The 18,804-nt window shown below is 33.2% G+C and overlaps 3 protein-coding genes across 3 annotated transcripts; 2 read left to right on the top strand and 1 right to left on the bottom strand.

Moving 5' to 3' along the window:
• Positions 1-228: 228 nt before the first annotated feature.
• LOC134263075 (protein ARV1-like) lies at positions 229-9,596 on the bottom strand. Its single transcript, XM_062745380.1, has 6 exons — positions 9,434-9,596; positions 7,757-7,876; positions 6,610-6,769; positions 6,259-6,346; positions 5,890-6,047; positions 229-641 (listed from the first exon to the last, which is right to left on the bottom strand). Exons 1-6 carry the CDS (start codon positions 9,575-9,577, stop codon positions 532-534), a joined length of 780 nt encoding a protein of 259 aa, XP_062601364.1. The 5' UTR covers positions 9,578-9,596; the 3' UTR covers positions 229-531.
• A 233-nt stretch (positions 9,597-9,829) lies between these two features.
• LOC134263076 (ribonuclease P protein subunit p20-like) lies at positions 9,830-13,460 on the top strand. The gene is made up of 2 exons (XM_062745381.1): positions 9,830-9,972; positions 12,481-13,460. The coding sequence occupies exons 1-2, from the start codon at positions 9,917-9,919 to the stop codon at positions 12,896-12,898; spliced, it is 474 nt and encodes a 157-aa protein (XP_062601365.1). The 5' UTR covers positions 9,830-9,916; the 3' UTR covers positions 12,899-13,460.
• A 1,714-nt stretch (positions 13,461-15,174) lies between these two features.
• LOC134263071 (WD repeat-containing protein 27-like) lies at positions 15,175-18,049 on the top strand (the record flags this gene model as incomplete). Its single annotated transcript, XM_062745374.1, has 8 exons — positions 15,175-15,393; positions 15,554-15,772; positions 16,273-16,414; positions 16,545-16,669; positions 16,781-16,894; positions 17,097-17,349; positions 17,614-17,812; positions 17,946-18,049. Coding segments are annotated over exons 2-8 (1,078 nt in total), but the record flags the coding sequence as incomplete, so codon positions are not given.
• Positions 18,050-18,804: the final 755 nt, after the last annotated feature.

Here is an 18,804-nt window from a genome sequence, read left to right as displayed (position 1 = left end):
AGATGAACTTAGTATCTCAACACCGTTATCTTGAATAACATAAGTGGATAAAATGAGTTGGAAGTCTTCGGTTAACCACTAGTTTTCTCTTTGCATTTTTCTTCTTATTAAATATCTTTAATCATTCAATATTTCTAGTCCCATCAAGTTTGAGATTACATGAAGAAAATGGCACACCTTGATCAAAGGAGCAAAATTATACTTTAAAGAAAGAAAGTATATGACTAATGGGTTTTCCTTTTTATTCCATTTAGTTTTGAATGATTTCTCCCTATTCAATCTTTTCAAAGCAAGTGTTAATCCAAACAGGAAAAATATTATCCATTCACTTTTTATGATTAGATAAACCTTTGCGTAATTTATCCTCTTGATTTTTGGCATAACAATCCTACAGTTGCATGTGAATGACTGTCAACTCACGATGCCAATAATCTGGTAAAAATCCACAATAAGAAGTTAATCCATCCGATTTCTTCTCTTTTACCTGGACATGCTGATAATCTCCCTTTGTTTTAATGATTATTTTCTTGATCAACCTCCAAACAAAGTAAGTTGAACAGAATATGTTGCATACATTGACAGTAAATGTCCTAATATGGCAATGATAGACACTTGAAGGACTCTCCAGTGTGGCAAGCAAACTGAAAAGAAGAATAACCCCATTAAAAATATCTAAATTCAGATTTTATTATTTTATTTATTAATCTCCATGAAGGGTTTTTGCTTTAAGGCCCTAAACTGTATTCTCTACAACATGATGACCAAGAATTATTTAAGAAAATTTACTCCCCCTCCTAAAAAAAATTTCTCCCACAAAAATTCTCTAGTGAAGCTGAAAAAGGTGTTCCAGTCGCACTTGACTAAATGGAACACAAAAATTGATATGGCAAAAATCTGAATTCTTCTATAGGGAATAAATTTGAAAACTGTAAAACAGTGCTGCATGGTCAAATGAGTGCCAAGATTCAGATTACTCCTATTATTACTTTTTTTTCAGAGTCTGGAATTACAATATGCTTTTTCCCCTGACCATTATAATTGCATTTATTTGCAGCAAGTTTCACTAAAAGGTAAAATAGTACTTTAAAACAAACTGTACCCTCAACTTAGTTCAATCCTTATTGTAGCTGCAATAATATAGCCCTCTCCTTTTTTTTTCTCCAGAAAATAACAGATAAAATTAGAGGCCCATGGGCCACATCGCTCACCTGAGCACTAAGGGTAGGAAAAAGTAGAAAATGGCTTTTTATTGTAAAGTTTAAATCCAAATGTAGTCCCATGACCAATCATGGATTTGCTATTTTTAGAAAATGATTTTTAAAGAATTTTCCCATATATTTCTATGTAAAACTATGGTCGGCCATTGTGGCCACGCCCTACACCTGGGGGTCATGATTTGAACAAATTTGAATCTACACTACTTGAGCATGCTTCCATATGAATGTGATGAAATATGGCTTTGTCATTCTTGAGAAGAAGATTTTTAAAGAATTTTCCTATATATTTCTATGTAAAACTTTGGTCGGCCATTTTGGCCCCGCCCTACCCCGGGGGGTCATGATTTGAACAAACTTGAATCTACACTACCTGAGCATGCTTCCATATATTTATGATGAATTATGGCTTTGTCATTCTTGAGAAGAAGATTTTTAAAGAATTTTCCTATATATTTCTATGTAAAACTTTAATCGGCCATTTTGGCCCCGCCCTACCCCGGGGGGTCATGATTTGAACAAACTTGAAACTACACTACCTGAGCATGCTTCCTTATATATATGATGAATTATGGCATTGTCATTCTTGAGAAGATTTTTAAAGAATTTTCCTATATATTTCTATGTAAAACTTTGGTCGGCCATTTTGGCCCCGCCCTATCCCCGGGGGTCATGATTTGAACAAACTTGAATCTACACTACCTGAGCATGCTTCCATATAAATATGATGAATTATGACTTTGTCATTCTTGAGAAGATTTTTAAAGAATTTTCCTATATATTTCTATGTAAAACTTTGGTCGGCCATTTTGGCCCCACCCTACCCCAGGGGGTCATGATTTGAACAACTTGAATCTACACTACCTGAGCATGCTTCCATATAAATATGATGAATTATGGCTTTGTCATTCTTGAGAAGAAGATTTTTAAAGAATTTTCCTATATATTTCTATGTAAAACTTAGGTCTCATTTTGGCCCCGCCCTACCCCTGGGGGTCATGATTTGAACAAACTTGAATCTACACTACCTGAGGATGTTACCCCATAAGTTTCATCTTTCCTGGCACAGTGGTTCTTTAGAACAAGATTTTTAAAATCTGCCACCAAATTTTCATTAATTCCCAATTATCTCCCCTTGAGTAAGGGCGTGGCCCTTCATTTGAACAAACTTGAATCCCCTTCACCCAAGGATACTTTGTGGCAAGTTTGGTTGAAACTGACCCAGCGGTTCTTGAGAAGAAGTCGAAAATGTGAAAAGTTTACAGACAGACGGACGGACAGACGGACGCCGGACAAAATGTGATCAGAAAAGCTCACTTGAGCTTTCAGCTCAGGTGAGCTAAAAAATCGGAGAAGGCTACATTATTGCAGCTATCCTTATTGAACTTTGACTTTTTACCTGGAATTAATCCACTCTTTTCTTTAAAAACATGCATCTCTATAGCAACTTTGAGTCTTATCGCAAATCTCGCTTGAAAGTATACACTGCAAGTTCGATTACGATTACCCCATCCCTGACTGCAACCGAAATACCGTTGCGTTGAGTGATGACACTATTGGACTCCTGTGATTGGATCTGACAATTGAACAATTTGAATCACGGGTTTCTTTCTATGAAAACATGCGTTTAATTGGTTGATTAGGACCCGCCCACTCTCATGCAGTATCCATTGCCTATATAAGTTGGAAAGTGTCCAACGGCCTTGCGATTGTCAAAAACCGATGGTGACTTTTTGAACCAAAAAATACCCAAACAAACAAATTATAAAATCACTTTTTAGCATGTGATATACATGTATTCCTTTCGCAGACGGTACATGTATATTGTTCGATGACACTATTTTCATTTTATTCTTCATGTATTTATGCCGATTTTCTATTCTTGGCATTTTCCATTCTCACCATCTCGGTGTTGCAAATTGAAAATGTGTACAAGTTACTTAGAAAGCATACCCAGCTAACACCGGAGCACCTGTTGAAAAAATATAAATTCATATGTGGTAAAACATCGGATTTATTCAAAATTTTACCAGTTTATTGTTTTGTTGTCACCACTGTCAAAAATGTGTGTGTGCAACTGCATAAACAGTCGAAATCGCAATATCAAAACATGCGATCAGAAAAAAATTGAAATCCTTGTGGGTTATTTTTTCATGCAGTGCACTTTTTACTGTAATGGCAAATATAATTCATATGTTAACTATAAAATAATTAATATCACTTTTTTTACCAAATCTAAGTATGTTTAATTTTAATGATGTACTGAAGAAAAAACGGCCGTGTTTTTCAATTGCAAAAATATGCTCTGGGTGAGAGACCCGGGTGACGTGTATCATTTTAAGTCAACTTATGCCACTCCTAGAACAAAGAAGAAGGTATGGTTTTAGCTTTATTGCGCCCTAAAAATGTAATGACATCAAAATGTTTTGAAACTGACTTTTATATTAGTTAAATAAATGACTGATAAATCAGGAAAGAATATGGCATGAAGGTTTACCATTCTGCAAATATGACATCATTAATATGAAGCATTTCTCTATTTTCAACAGAAAAAGCCTCAAAATGGCACATTTCAAAGGTAATTTTCCTTTAGAAAACAGTGTCCACAGCAGTCGCCCACATTAATTTTTTAATATTTTGTGCAAAATTCAATAACAAATCACATATCTCAAGATCTTTGTGGGCGATGCCTGTGGACAATGTTATCTGAAAGAAAATTCCATTGAAAATTGGTGTATTCTGCATATTTTTAAGAAAATACGGGAAAATGCACATGTTTATGACGTCATAATTAGCATTTAAAAACACATGTGAGAAAAATGACTTGTATGATTTTTTTGCATTGAATTTCAATTATTTATATATACATTTGTGGTATCTCTCCATTATATAAACATACAGAGAACAAATATCTTCAATTCTGTATGAAGTTTGTCAGAGGTCAATACGTGACCTAATCACACGGCGCAATGATCTCTACCGGTGCATAAATTATAAAATGACTTGCTCTACTTGGTTTTCGTGTATAAAAAATGTACAAAATAAGCAAGTAAAATAATAATTATTTTATTTACAATGTAAACGAGTATTTCAAACAGTTTTTGGCTATCGATTTAACCTGCAGACATAGAGAATATACACATAAAAACTTGTTTACAAGTTTTATGTCACTTTTGTCAGTCTATCATGTTTATCCTTATTTTTGGAATAGAACTTTCGTTAAAATTCCAAGAACATTATAATTTTTTCATTAAATTGTACTCACGATAAATGTGTAAATCTGTTGGAAAATATCAAAGCATTTGCATTCACGCCAAGAACAGCTGACAGACACTTCGGCGTCGTCGTAACAATAAGCTGTCGCCAGTGCCTCCATGTTTTCATCATAGTTTCAATGTTTTTTATCAAATTTAATACTTGATTGCAAATTAATTAATTGGCTCTGTCAAGTGTTTCCATCCATCGGATCCATCATCCCTTTCCGGCGACCAAAATTCCTCCAACTTTTTATCATCGATCTTCGGGCGCGTTTCTTATCTTTTCAGCATTGATTATCAATTTTCACGATAAAAATATACTCAGACAACAATCTGTTCGCTATTACTGATCACAAGTAGCCTTTCACAATTAAATATTCCCTTGGAAATAAATCCTTAGCCTGGTGAATTCGAAGCGTAACCGCCATTCAAGCCGATTTACACCTTGCGTCATTTTTTCAAAATCTACGACGGGCGGTTAGTGCAATAATTTATTTTTAAAAATATTCAATTGTCTGTCTCAAATGTATATACATGTATAAGTAATAAATAACAAGTTTATAAACTTCAATGGGAATTGAAGTGGGTCAGTACGTGATGTTCTGAGAAGGCCTTTGGCCTTCACAGGATTTGATCACGTGACCATTCAATTCCCATTGAAGTTTATAAACTTGTTATTTATTTCTTTAAAAAAGCATGACTTTTGAACTTATACATCAGTTTCATTTTTTAAAAAATTACAGGGCATAATTTGTATGGAAACCATACCTTCTTCTTTTATTTCAAGATCATTATACAGGTTACCCACACTCATAATAATTTAATAATGTATTGCATAGGTCCTCTAAACAGTAGGGGCCTACCACTTGTTTTGCCTATTTTCTACAGCTTGGAAACATTCTATGAGAAAGTGGGTGGGCCTAAAAAAAAGCACCAATCAGATTCTTTGTTGGATCTCGCAATTGTAATTCAGTCAAATTCATCAGTGTCGTCACTCAACACATCAGTCTTTCGGTCGAAGTGTACACTTTCAAGCAAGATTTGCGATAATAAGTCAAAATGTGTTCTTAATATTGTGTCCACATTAATAATTCAAAACTAAAATGACCTTGACCTTTAAATGCTTAAGCAATGTGTTGCTAATCATCTACCATCTCCAAAACAAGTAAGTGCTTGAAATATCAATTTTTTTCTTTTCTTGTGGAATCCATAGCTATCTTGACATGACCTGTTGTAACTCAAATAAATTGATGTGTATCCTTGAATCTAATGCAAATTCATTTCAGCTATTTTATCCCCATGGACTGTTGTTGTAAGGGAATAAAAACTAAACAATTCTAATACAACACAAGTCCATACTACATTTATTGAGGATGACCACTGATAACATGTAAAGCCCTTCTCTGACTGGAACCTACCTCTTAAAGCCTGGACACTGGCTGCACATATGTACGTCTTGATAAGCTGGATATATAAGTGACTGTTCTTAGTTCCCCACAGTACAGCCAGGATCACTAGGAACTTGCCAAAGTTAGACAGCACCACAGCTTGCACAAGATTTGAAATGTCCTTCCATCTTAAAAGAATGCAAATCTATTTTTTATTGACATTTTAACACTTTAGGGAAAATATTTACATTGTATAATTATTATGAAAATTCTATTGTTTTGAAATCAATTCATAACTTTTTTTCAAAATCAGGATAAAATTTATTTTTTAGTTTTGATGTGATTTACATAGATGATAATATAATACAACACAAGTCAAACGTAGAGTCATACATTTACCTGTTACAGCTATAAGAACTTAATGTTGGATTTAAAGAAGAAAATACCATTACCAGTACACAAATACAAAGGACTAAAGATGATAGTTCTGAAAATAAAGCATCAATAAATAAACCTGCAAAGTGATCATCATGAATAAAAAATTTGTAACATGCATAATTTTAGTACTTCAAAGTCCTATATATTATCAAACAAGCAAAAATGAAGCAAAAATAATTGATCACAAATTATATCTACTCAATATGCGTCTTAAACTATCAAACCTTCTTTAAAAACTATCATTTTTTTGTTTGTTTACAAAACTATCAATTTTTTTTTTTATAAATGAACATAAAGAAATGTTTTTCTTACCAATGGCAGCCAATAAACAGTTTTTATAAAGTCCCCATTCCATGGCAGAGTATATGATGTAAGTTGGATTAACAGGAGTGATCTCCCCTTTGGCTCTCTGGAGTGCTAGCTTGACAAATGCATCACATGTCAGTAATAAAATGACATACTTCCAAACACCCTATAAAAGCAATGGCAGTATATATTTTGCTTGAATACACACACAAATTTACAATATACATTATTATAAATCATCAAGTGCATACAGAAGATTGACATACATTTACTACAAAATACAGTAGGGCTGGGAGGATGCATGTTTCAAGACATGAATCATGATATTAAAGCCATGATATGATTTAGTGGTATATCTTATATTATAAGGGTCCAGATGAAATTTAACATACAAAATAGAACTTTTTGAAATGTTATGTTCTGTTAAAAATGCACTAAGAGGAATTCTACTACGACTATTGGCTACTTCAAAGGAAAGCCGCGGACATTATTCTCCAATAAATCACGAACGTCATCAAAAAATTATCAGATCAGAAACACGTATAAAACCTGTGCAGTTGAAATGTACATTTGACTTAAGAATGAAATACGTATTTAAACCACATTGATGTGTCGTCTTTTGCAATTTAAACACTGTATATTGAAGAAAGTGGCTGATGAATGTAGGTTTCTAAGGCAAAGCAGGGCTGTTTCCCGAACCTCCCTCCGCCATATTTAAACTCCGTGATCTTGGTAATAAAGTGGTAAAATAGGAAGCTGATTTTTTTATTGTATATTCAGAAAGATTAATCTTTTAAAGCTACAAACAATAAAAGGCTAATTTTAATGCAGCGAAAGCTCAAATTGTCTGCACTCTATTCACAGGTAAACAAACAAATTTACACTCTAGTGTTAAATGGAACAAAATAGCATGGTGACCTAATTTTCTCTATAGAGAAACGATGTTATTTTAGGGCTGCTAACTACATGTAGCAGAATAAAAATGCCTTGTTTACGTGAATGATGCAGAATAACCTCCTCGGTCTCGAAATGTTGTTTGAAATATAAAAGCCTCGGCTAACGCTAACATTCATGAAAACGCGGACTTTATTTCTTAAATAAACTGGAAAGAGAATCAGTGGTTTTGGATGAAGCCAGGCACAGCTATACATACCTGTACATTGCTATTAAACAATACGTGACGTAATGCCTTTCTGTTGAGAAGCAGGACATCCAAACTGATGACAACTGGGTCGTATTCTATATACTTATCAATGATTTCACTGCACTGCACCTGGAATATTCAGACATCACTAAAAGACTTGCTGCTACTCCATGAATCTCTGTTAAAATATTTACCACTCTTTAAGCATTAGGTCAATTTATAAATAGAATTAACCTGTACAAGTGTTAAAGGTTTCAAAATTATATTTTCATCAATGAATAAAAGATCAGTGTTCAGTGTTATAGAATGAGCAGGGGTATTAATGATTTCCTCTTCTGCAAAGTCTTGTATGATCACAAGATTTAGCTACAAAGCTTAATTACTTACACCTAGCTTTTTATTCAGGTACTCAAGGTAGCTTCGTTTAGCTACTTAATCATACTTTTTTCTGGATGTACAAATTATTCCTCTTTGATGCAGAGATAATATTCAATTTCAAGCTTATCTGAATAGTTCAATACAATTCAAGGAAAGATCAGTCTTTCAGATGCGAGACACAATTGCAATCAAATTAAGTTTTAGGGATATACTTTAGTGACCAAACAGTTAATTACTTTTAAAATAAAATAACAAAAAAGATCATAGATGTAATTGATTGACATGAAAATTGATTTGCGTAACAATTCAGTACAATGTGAAGTCACAAATTAAATGCTATAGCTGTGTATATAGCCCCCAATTTTTTTTTTTAAAAATTATTATTTTATGAATATATAATAAATATAATATATATTTTTTTGTATAAATTATAACCCAATGGTCACACCATAGATATGGCACGCCAAATTCACAAAAATGAGATAAACCTAGTTTCACAATTGATAAACTAGGTTTATCGACTGTAAACTATAGTTTACAAACCATAAACTATAGTTAACGATTCACACCTATATTTAACGGTTGTTAACTATAGTTTACAAATGATAAAGTTTATCTGTCTGTCAAGCGTTAACAATAGATTTTGTTGATAAACATAGATTCACGTTTGTAAACTATAGTTTACAAGTATAGTTAAGAGTTGTTAATCATAGTTTCACAAATCGTGAAATATTTATCAGGTTAACTATAGTTAACGGTTTGTAAACTATAGTTTACAAATCGTGAAACTGTATTTATCAATTCTATGTTTTGCAATCGCAAATGATTGTTTTCAGTGTTAAGTATAGTTTACGGTTGTAAAACATAGATTATCGCGTTAACTATAGTTTACAGATGTAAAATATAGATTAATGTTGTTAACTATAGTTTACAGTCCGTAAACTATAGTTTACAACCGATAAACCTAGTTTATCGACTGTGAAACTATGTTTATCTCATTTTTGTGAATTTGGCGTGCCATACATAGAACATATTATAAGTTAATTGTCCCATGCTTGCAAGTTTGTTTATTTTGAAAAGGAAGCAAAATTTTTAAAACTTAATTGCACTGAAAATCATAATAAAACCACTTCAAGTAGCTAAATATAGAGCTGTGGCAGGTATTTCCAGCTCTGAAGCAAAATGTACTGATTCAGCTGAATGTACTAATTCAGTGATTGTACCAGGGACCTACTAAACAAGGATATATTCTCAGGTCCCTGATTGTACCGGACCTGTCTACCACATATAAACTGAAGAACTATTTACACAATGCATCATTTTTATGATTCCATTTCTGTAATCTTTATAGAGGTCACTTGAACCAATTCCACAATTGATACAGCGGTACTGCATGACAGCTCTGCCTGGTTTGAGTACCTCTGGCCCTGTCTCAGGTTTTGATTTTTCCATGATGTGTATAAAATCTGGATTGAATATGGTGTGAAATACGGCTTGTCTTGTTGGGAAAAAATAAATTACAAGTTTAGTATCAAAAGTCAAAGGATTCTTTTTTTAAAGAAATTATTAAAAAGTCGCATTTCATTATTTTAAAATTATTTTGCTGATTCTCTTTATCCTTTTAAATGGAAAAAAGGTATATCCGGGATTATGTGTTTTGTTGTCTTATTTTAAATTTAGCGGGCGTAATGTTTTTCCTGCACGAATATAAAATGTGCTTACCGTGCTTGTCTTCTGTCTCAGTGTATTTTGACTGCATTTAAATATTATTAATATAAAAATATCATTAATATGTCTGCGAGTTATGATGGAACAAGTAAGAGTAGTAGAGCTGAGAATAATGAAAAGTGAGTGCATGTGTCTTCTTGAACTTATTTTAGGGGAAAAGATTTTCCAATGGGACAGGATTTTTAGCCCTGAATTAGAGATAGTATTATATTTTATTAAATTTGTAGTCATTCCCTATGCTCCTTAGATTTCAAGTCAAAATTATCTCACAGTGAACCTCTACCACACTGGAGTATTAGCAGGTGCAGCACAATACCCTGATAAAGGTTGATCAAGGTATTTTATGGAATGAAAATTAAAAAAAAAATCTTTAAAAATTAAATACTGAAAGTCAAGTTCTGAGTTGTTGTCAGTAAATTCACCCATGCATGTAAAGTACTCATGCAAACCCAAAGAAGTCAGTATAGAAGCATGTTGCCATTCTTTTATGCTGTCTTTTTGATACCAGAGTGCTTTTCATGCACGAGTGGACACACTGACAACTCATAATTCGACTTTTGAATTTAATTTTAAAAGAATTTTTTTTTTATTTTCTGTACATAAAATACCTTGATCAAGGTATTTGTAATACCTTAATAAAGCTATATAGCTTTAACAAGCTGTATACCTTGATCAAGGTATTGTGCTGGACCTGATTAGTCCTTCTCAAACTGAACTTGCATGGATGGATAGGGATTTTCTGGATGAGTGCCAATAATAAAGTTTTTGAAGCAAGTCCATTCCCAAGTTATTTTAAGTCATACCCAACTTGCATGAATGAGGCATCTAGGGACATAGCTGCAGATCTGTAGCGTTATGGTTTTATATATTTGTCTTTGACCATAACGCTACAGATCCTGTAATGCAAAAAAGGTGCAATTTACGGCGCAATATTTTTTGCGCACTTTTGGGGAGAATTTCTCCACTTTTCAGCATCGGTCAATTAACTTCCTTGTACTCCTTAATTCTAGGCACATTATTTACTTAATCTGTATATTTTATCTATCTCCTTACCCCTTATAGTCGACTCTACAAGTTATAAACTCGCTTGATTAAAATTATTTGTTAGATTGCTGAAAATTCACTTCAAGCGAGTTTATTGCCTGTAGAGACAACTATAAATGGTTGAGAGGTGGATAAAATATACATATTGGCTACAGAATGTGTCTAGAATTAGGGAGTGAAAGGTAGTTGATTGACCAATGCTAGAAAGTGGAGAAATTCTCCCCAAAAGAGCGCAAAAAATATTGCGCCGTAAATTGCACCTTTTTTGCATTACAGGATCTGTAGCGTTATGGTCAAAGACAAATATATAAAACCATAACGCTACAGATCTGCAGCTACTAGGGACATACCACCAGAATTGCTTTGGATTTTGGAATTGGCCTTCATTTTTCAGTTGCAGCAGCATTACCAATTAAAATTTTTGGAACAGAACCATTCTACCTAGACTAAAGATGACATTACTAAATTTGCTTGACTTGCTCCACATTTTCCAGATGAGGGAACATGCTGAAGATTTTGCTTAATGTCCACTCCTTAGTAAATTCGAGCCTCACCTTTACCAAACTTGCATGGAAGATGCATCTAGGGATGTACATTAATTACCTGAACTGCATAGGATGCTGGATCTGACCTTCTTTTCTATAAAAGTGTCCAGCTTAAATTTTTGAAGCAGGTTAATTCCCAGGACTACCTTATCTACAAGGATGGTCCATCTAGGGATGTTACCGGTAATAGCAGACTTGCTTTGTTTGCTGTGTCTGAACTACATTTTCTAGATGTCAATTGTCAATTTTTATGCCCCCCTTCAAAGAAGGGAGGGCATATTGCTTTGCTGCTGTCTGTCAGTCGGCTGTTGTTCCACTTAGTTTCCGTTCATTTTCTTCACAACCGTTGCACATACTGAAATGAAATTTGGTATACAGATATATCAGATGAATATCTAGATTAAGTTCTGTTTTGGGTACAATTGCGCCATTTTTAACAGAGTTATGCCCCTTGGATTTAGAAAAATTCCATTTATTTGCAGTTTCTGTTCATTTCTTCACAGAGGTTGCACATACTGATAAATGAAATTTGGTATACAGATATATCAGATAAATATCTGGGTCAAGTTCTGTTTTGGGTACGATTGCACCATTTTTGATAAAGTTATGCCCTTTTGGACTTAGAAAAATTCCAATTTGGGGGAAGAGGCCTAAGTGTTTTACAAAAATATTTTGTATGGTGTAGATCTGTCCTGAAGTACCTCTACAGTCTTCCGTGAAGCAAACTTCTTGCATGATGCATAATATATAGAATGTATATTTTGTAACATAAAATGCGATATGAATAAAGTGCTGCTTTTGTATTTGGACATAGGTTCAGTTTCTTCATGATACACTATGTTCTATTTCAAGATACACTAATGTATCTTTCTTAGATACATTAGCTCTCTGATATTCAAGTTTCTTGTCACCACTTTTATTTTATACATGAATCACTAACAATCTACTAAGTGCACTTCAAGATCCTTTAAAAAACTTTGTTACATGTTTTGTTATGAGAATATTCCAAGGTATTAACCATTGTTACTTTTACTGAAGGTCCACAAAAGACTTCAAGGAGTTGATCGACAAAGAAGAATATGAGTTGAGAAAGCGCCTCCCAAGGAAATTGCCCAAGAGGAAAACAGATGTGTATGTTACCAGAAAGACTAATTTTAACTGTCAGCTAGAGAGATCACAGAAAATCCTGGATTCTGAAAATGAGGTTTATGTACACGGTCTTGGTGCAGCAATAAATAGGGCTATAAACCTGGCCTTACAGTTACAATCCAAAGGTCAAGGTTCTGTGGAAATGTCTGCTCACACTTCAACCGTGGAATTAGTTGATGACCTTGAACCTCAAACAGATGACCTGGAAGCAGAAACTCAGTCAAGGAATAATTCTGCAATTCATATTAAGTTGTTTAAAATAAATCCACTAAAGGTTGAGCTATCACAAGACAAAGGTGAAGCATGATAATTATTGTATTTAGTTATATGAATGAATTAAATTTGAGTCATGATTTTAAAAAGTCTTGTTATAGTTTACAGAGTACTTTGAACTGTTCTCTACATGCAGATGTAAAGGAATCGTTTTATAAAGAAATAAGTCAATATACAGAAAGTGTTCTTTCTCTTTTCTACCTTTTTTTAAAAAAAAGTTCTGGGGATGGGATGGGGTTGGCATATGACACATAAGATATAAAAGATCATATTACTGTGGAATCAGCAATGGTTTTTGGGAACCAATGTTCGTGGATTTTGTGAGTCAATCTTATTCCCGAATTTACATGTCCAAAATTTTTTTTGGTCAACATTTATTCATTGAATATTCTGTTTATATGAGTTACCCACAAATTTACATCCCAACAAACCTTTACTTACTCATGAACATTGGCTCCCATGAATTAAGATAAATTCACAATGATTCCAAAGGATTTCAAAGAAGGCACAAAAGAGTATAATGGAATGGCTTGTTGAGAAGAGGAATGGGGGAAGGGTGAATAGAGTCTATTAGCACTGAGATAAAAGAGTCAATATACCAATTTAATAACAAGAATTGTAAAGTATTATGCCAAGGATAGGATTTAATTTATTTATGAGAGTCATTCCTGTTTATTCCTTTCGGAGCACAGAGCTACAACCACATCTTGCCAACAGATTCTGTATGGAGCTGAATTTTTCAACTGTACTCGAGTAAATTCTGCCTTTCTTGCCTCAGCTGTTTCTATGGACACACTCCTCTCTAGGTTTGCCTAGATCTTCCAGCTCTTCTCTTTCCCTGTAATTTCCAATGTGACATGTGGCACAGTCATACAAATTCCTAGTGATGCATGAACATGAACTTTGGTGGAATTCTATTCTATATTGTTAATTTAATATCCAAATTATTGACCTATTCACATTCTCAAGGGCTTTCTTAAACTCCTCCAAGTCTGAATAAAGAGGAGAGTCTGCCATTCACTGAACTGTACAAGGATGATAACAAGAGAGGCAATGTTATCTGTGCGTGAACAGTCTTAGTAGAACCCACTTGCTTTGATCTTAGTTTTTTTTTTCTCCAGTGCTTTCATTCTATCAAAAATTATACTGTTTTGAATCTTGCTGGAAAAGGATCGACAAGACCATGATTACTTACTGTGAAAGCTATAACCACTTTTTTTAGTAGTTTTATTCATGATAATGGAATAAAACTGTTGTTCTACTCATTTCATTTACAAAGTAGTAATAGTAGTTGTAGTAATAGTAGTAGTATTAGTAGGAGGTAATGGTGATTTTTTTTTTCTTTAAAAGATTGAAGATATCACTTTGAACTGCTATATCATTCTAATCACAAAAAGTGATCATATTTATTTGTAAAATAATTTAAGTTATTTATTTATTTACCCATTTTTGTTATTTTCACAGGTGCTTGGGGATGGGATAATTTCTGTTTAACGCCAAAAAAAAATTAATCAATAGTTTCTCAGCACCGCTTCTTGCATGATGCACAATATACGAATGTATATTTTATAACTAAAATGCAATTTTCTTGCTTTTTCCAAGTTGGAAAAGAAAAACGAGTTATTCCCCTTTTCATTAATGCTAAGAAAGACGTTTTATTCAAGTTTCTTGTGAAAAACAATATATTTCTTCTAAATCTAAAGTATTTTATCAGTTAACTTTTAAATAAATGTTTGGAATAACATTACTTTATGTTGAATTGATATTATAACTAATTTAAGAGAACAAAACTTAAGAATTAGACAATTAGTAGACATTATCATTTTACTGCACAAATGACTTACAAAAAAAGCTGTAAAACCTGCTTCCAAAAAAAAAAAAAAAAAAGCCTGCCTGCCGCATTGAATTTTGAATTTTTTGGCCTGAGAAACAATTAATTAATTTTTTTTGGCATTATATAGTATCAGATAGTATGAATTTTTATAAAAGGCTAGTTTAAGCTTAAATTTTGGATTTTTTTTAGTTGTAATGCTTTGTGAATATGTTATAGAAAATATTTTATTTAAAAAAGTCAAAGAACCCTTGGGGTACTAAACAGGGGGGGGGGGAGGGTCCGTCCCCAGGAACCTGTGCTATTTTTTTTTATTTCTCTTCACAGGGGACTCACTTCCTAAATTATCAATGAGTATTTTGTCAGACTTTTTAAATTGTTTTGTTTTGTGTTGGTTTTATTGTTTGTTTTTCAGACTGTTTTTGAAAGAATATTCGAAAAATGAATTCATACGACTAAGTCATGGAACGAGTTGTCCGGACCTGTCTAGAGATTGTAAACAAACTTTCACGCCATGAAAAAGGGTTCTTTGTTTTTTCCTTCTCGTTATGTCAGTTCACACTGTCTTGTCACCTCCTTTGAAAATTTAATGTGAAAGAGTGTTAAATTTTTCTTTGACACGACAAAAATTGTGAGAGAACAAGAAATCGGCTCGCCAACTGTGGATAGAATTTCCTCTGTTGTAGTTCTTCAAACCGGTGATTGTTTTTAAGGTATATCCTTTCATGAATTTGATCTGTTAATGCGTTTACTAATCCTGATCATCCGACATTCCCAAGTTTGTTTGGGTTGACTGAACTTGTTTCTTTTATTGATTGAGTTAATAACATCTTTATCTTCTTTCTCAATTCTGCACAGGTCTTGATCAATATGATTATTTTCAACCACAAAAGAAATATTCATGAATAAATTATGAAGACAATTTTATGCCAGTAAATGAAAATGGAGTATGTAGAATGTATGAAAACTGGGTACAACCCTGCCCATGTTCAAGTGGCTTGTGATGGAACGTTCATAGGACTGCCATTGACAAGAACAACAGTGGGTGTTTGGAATGTACAAGATCCCTCTGCTCAGGTAGGTAATTTGTCAGTTTTTATAAGAAAGAAATAACTGTCTATCTGAAGTCTGATAACTCATCCACTCAAGGAAAGGAGAAAGTGATATTGTAGTTTTGATGAAATGACTTTGATATATATTAGAGAATAAGTACACTTGAACAAGTAAAATTAATTGTAAAAACTGACAGATTTATTACAATCAAACAGCAATATTTTATCTTCCACTTAATTTTTTATAGAGAATCTATGCTATGTTGTTTAATATTCTCTATAATTTATATATAAATATTTACTGAAACCTAATTAGAAGTTTTATATCTGAAATGCATTGAATTGAAATGAGATAAATTTTTGCAGTATAGCTTCATGGAATTTTTTTAACTGAAAATATTATACTAAAACGTTTGAATTAATATTTTGAATTAATAAAGATATAAAGTGTACAGAATCGTGCTTATATTAGTACTACTTTTGTCATCTGAAGTTCTATTAAGTAATGAATATTTACATCTGTAGCCATTGAAACTTGAAGGACACAGGAAGATTCTTACCAGTTTAGTGCTGGGGAATGTTTCAAAACCCAAAAGACTGTGTACTGCAGCAGAAGACTACTTGATTGTGTGGAACATTCATCAGGCTCAGGAGAAGGCAGCGAAGGGTAGAGACTTTCATTAATCGAAAAACTTGTCATACTCAATTTATTCAAGAAAGTTTAAACAGTTTTGTTAAATTATTTTCTTCAGTATTTGATGTATGCATAATGCAATAATTCATTACTTAATTTTTAGATGAGCAGATAAAAGGCGTGATTATAGGTACAACACTTGGGTACATACAACACTGTGCATTCAGTCCTGATGATTCCCTGGTAGCAGCTTGCAATAATAACGATGTTCTAATTCTACGTTCTGAAGTAAGTTTAATAATTAACAGAATTATAACAACAAACTTCCCAAACATGCAGTGCTGACAAAAAGGCATTGATATATTTCCTCTGTAAATAACAGGTTTCCATTATTTTCAGAAATCAGAGGTAATAGCTGCACTAGAGGGCCACATGAATCGAGTCACTTGTGCTGAATTTTGTCCTCATTACTCATCAACTCTAGTCACAATATCTGAAGACAGAACATTCAAGGTTTGTACTTGTTTATCTTTTGTATTCATATGATCTTTTTCTGTTAAAATTCAATTGTAACGTTGATATGATATTCATGTCTATCAAAAATAAATACTCATGAATCAAATATTTTAAAAGGTATCAACAAGTGGGAAATAAAGATCTTTTTTTGTTCATGCATTTTACCCAATCATATCTCAGTGATGATCACATTTTATAGGTCTGGAACATAGCAGACCTATCACTGGTCTACCAGTCCACCATTATCACTGCCTCCCCATTCATCAGCATGACCATGAACTTTCACCTACCCCAGGTTGCCATAGGAACGGCGGATGGGATTGTGAGAGTATTTGACTTGTCTGATGGAAAAGATTTTCGATGTGTTCATCAAATTAACATTGGAAAAATAATGGATAAATATCGCCTCAATAAAGAGCAAGCACTGCCAACACCAAGATCTTCAAAAGATGGTAATAAGAAGTTCGAATTTTTAGTTATACCGGTATTAATATGTTTAGTTCTCAGAAAACTTTTAAAGAAATTTATCAGCTCTTTGAATCTTATGTTTACTTTATTCATCAAACTGAAGCCTATTAAGCTAAGTTTAATCTATTGGTCATAAAAAGTAAAGAAAAGATTGTAACAGTAAAAATAATAGGGAAAAACTAATGTTATATTCCAGGTCCAGTGAACTGTGTCACTGATTGAAATCTACTTGATGTGTTGTTTTACAGGTCCAGTAACTATCAGTAGTAAGCCGTCCTATCAGAGACGAGGAGACGGGGGAGAGCCGAGGGAGGAAGTGTCCGCACAGGACGTGGCAGAGACAGGATGTGCTGTTCTCGGTCTCTACTTCTCCTGGGTCCCACAGGATGACAGAGGAAGTTCGGCTCGATCTGTTGGCTTCCTTCAGAGAGCTAATACCATGATCAGGTACATTAACAACATATTCCATACATATCAATACTTTAAATCTCATATATCGTTATATCTTGTGTTTTTATATCTTGTCAAAAAAGAAATTATTATTTTTATTTGAATGTCTTTTTTTTAAAATCTGTTTTAGAGACCTCTTCAGTGCTTCTCCCATGTTGGTGGTTGGTACAACAGGAGCACTTCTTCAAGTAAATGCCAAGACAATGGAAGTTATCCAATACTTTGATTTACAAGGTACATATACATAATAAATGTTTTTTTTCAAAGTCTTCACTTTTTAGATTCCTGGGTGCTTTCACATGAGTTAACCTTTATTTCTTCTATAGATCCGATATTTGCTTTTCCAACATCAGATGGTAGGATTTATTTAGAAGTGTGCACCTCAAAACAACATAACACCATAGCAATTGATTTATAGTCAAGGCGAGGACTATTTCTTGTGTTTATCACTGTGATTAGGCTAAATACAACAGCATAGGCAGGAATTCACAACTTATAGTCAACAGTATAGAAATGATTTATAAAAGTTTGCTTATGATGTCTTCTCACTAGTAAATAAGGTAATTACCAATATTATGACACTGTTGGGCTTGTAAAAATATCATGATATTTTGTATATTGAAAAAATCGTGATATATCTGATGTCATTGGTAGCCATTTTCCAGTAACTATCAGTAGTTCATTTATTGAAATGGGACCATGCCACATCAAGATCAAAACCCTACAACTTTAGTTCAAGTATAGAGGATTTATCAAGCCTCTCTTCAGAACTGCCAGTTAATCAGACATCAGACAATAAATCACCCATTTTAACAGCATGTTCCATATCATCATTGTGATAAAACTCTCATAACTTATTTCTTGTGTTTTTTATATCTTGTCAAAATGAAATTATTGTACATATTTTGACAATTGTTTTATACAGACCTCTTATTGCATGATAGTAGTTGGTACTACAGGAGCAATTCTTCAAATAAATGCCAAGAAAA

This window comes from Saccostrea cucullata, unplaced genomic scaffold, assembly GCF_032062105.1.
Source record: "Saccostrea cucullata isolate Sc308-1 unplaced genomic scaffold, CSIRO_AGI_Scuc_v1 ctg1456, whole genome shotgun sequence".
Taxonomy (NCBI): domain Eukaryota; kingdom Metazoa; phylum Mollusca; class Bivalvia; order Ostreida; family Ostreidae; genus Saccostrea; species Saccostrea cuccullata.
This window is presented reverse-complemented; position numbering and strand designations above follow the sequence as displayed.

What these genes read in the sequence shown, in the direction of transcription:
- LOC134263075 (XM_062745380.1), bottom strand. Translation starts at nt 9,577, where the DNA reads ATGGAAAAATCAAAACCTGAGACAGGGCCAGAGGTACTCAAACCAGGC. An exon ending in TCATAAAAATGATGCATTGT is followed by an intron (nt 7,877 to 9,433) that starts GTAAATAGTTCT and finishes TGAATATTCCAG; the next exon opens with GTGCAGTGCAGTGAAATCAT. An exon ending in AGTTCTTATAGCTGTAACAG is followed by an intron (nt 6,048 to 6,258) that starts GTAAATGTATGA and finishes CATTCTTTTAAG; the next exon opens with ATGGAAGGACATTTCAAATC.
- LOC134263076 (XM_062745381.1), top strand. Translation starts at nt 9,917, where the DNA reads ATGTCTGCGAGTTATGATGGAACAAGTAAGAGTAGTAGAGCTGAGAAT. An exon ending in AGAGCTGAGAATAATGAAAA is followed by an intron (nt 9,973 to 12,480) that starts GTGAGTGCATGT and finishes CTTTTACTGAAG; the next exon opens with GTCCACAAAAGACTTCAAGG.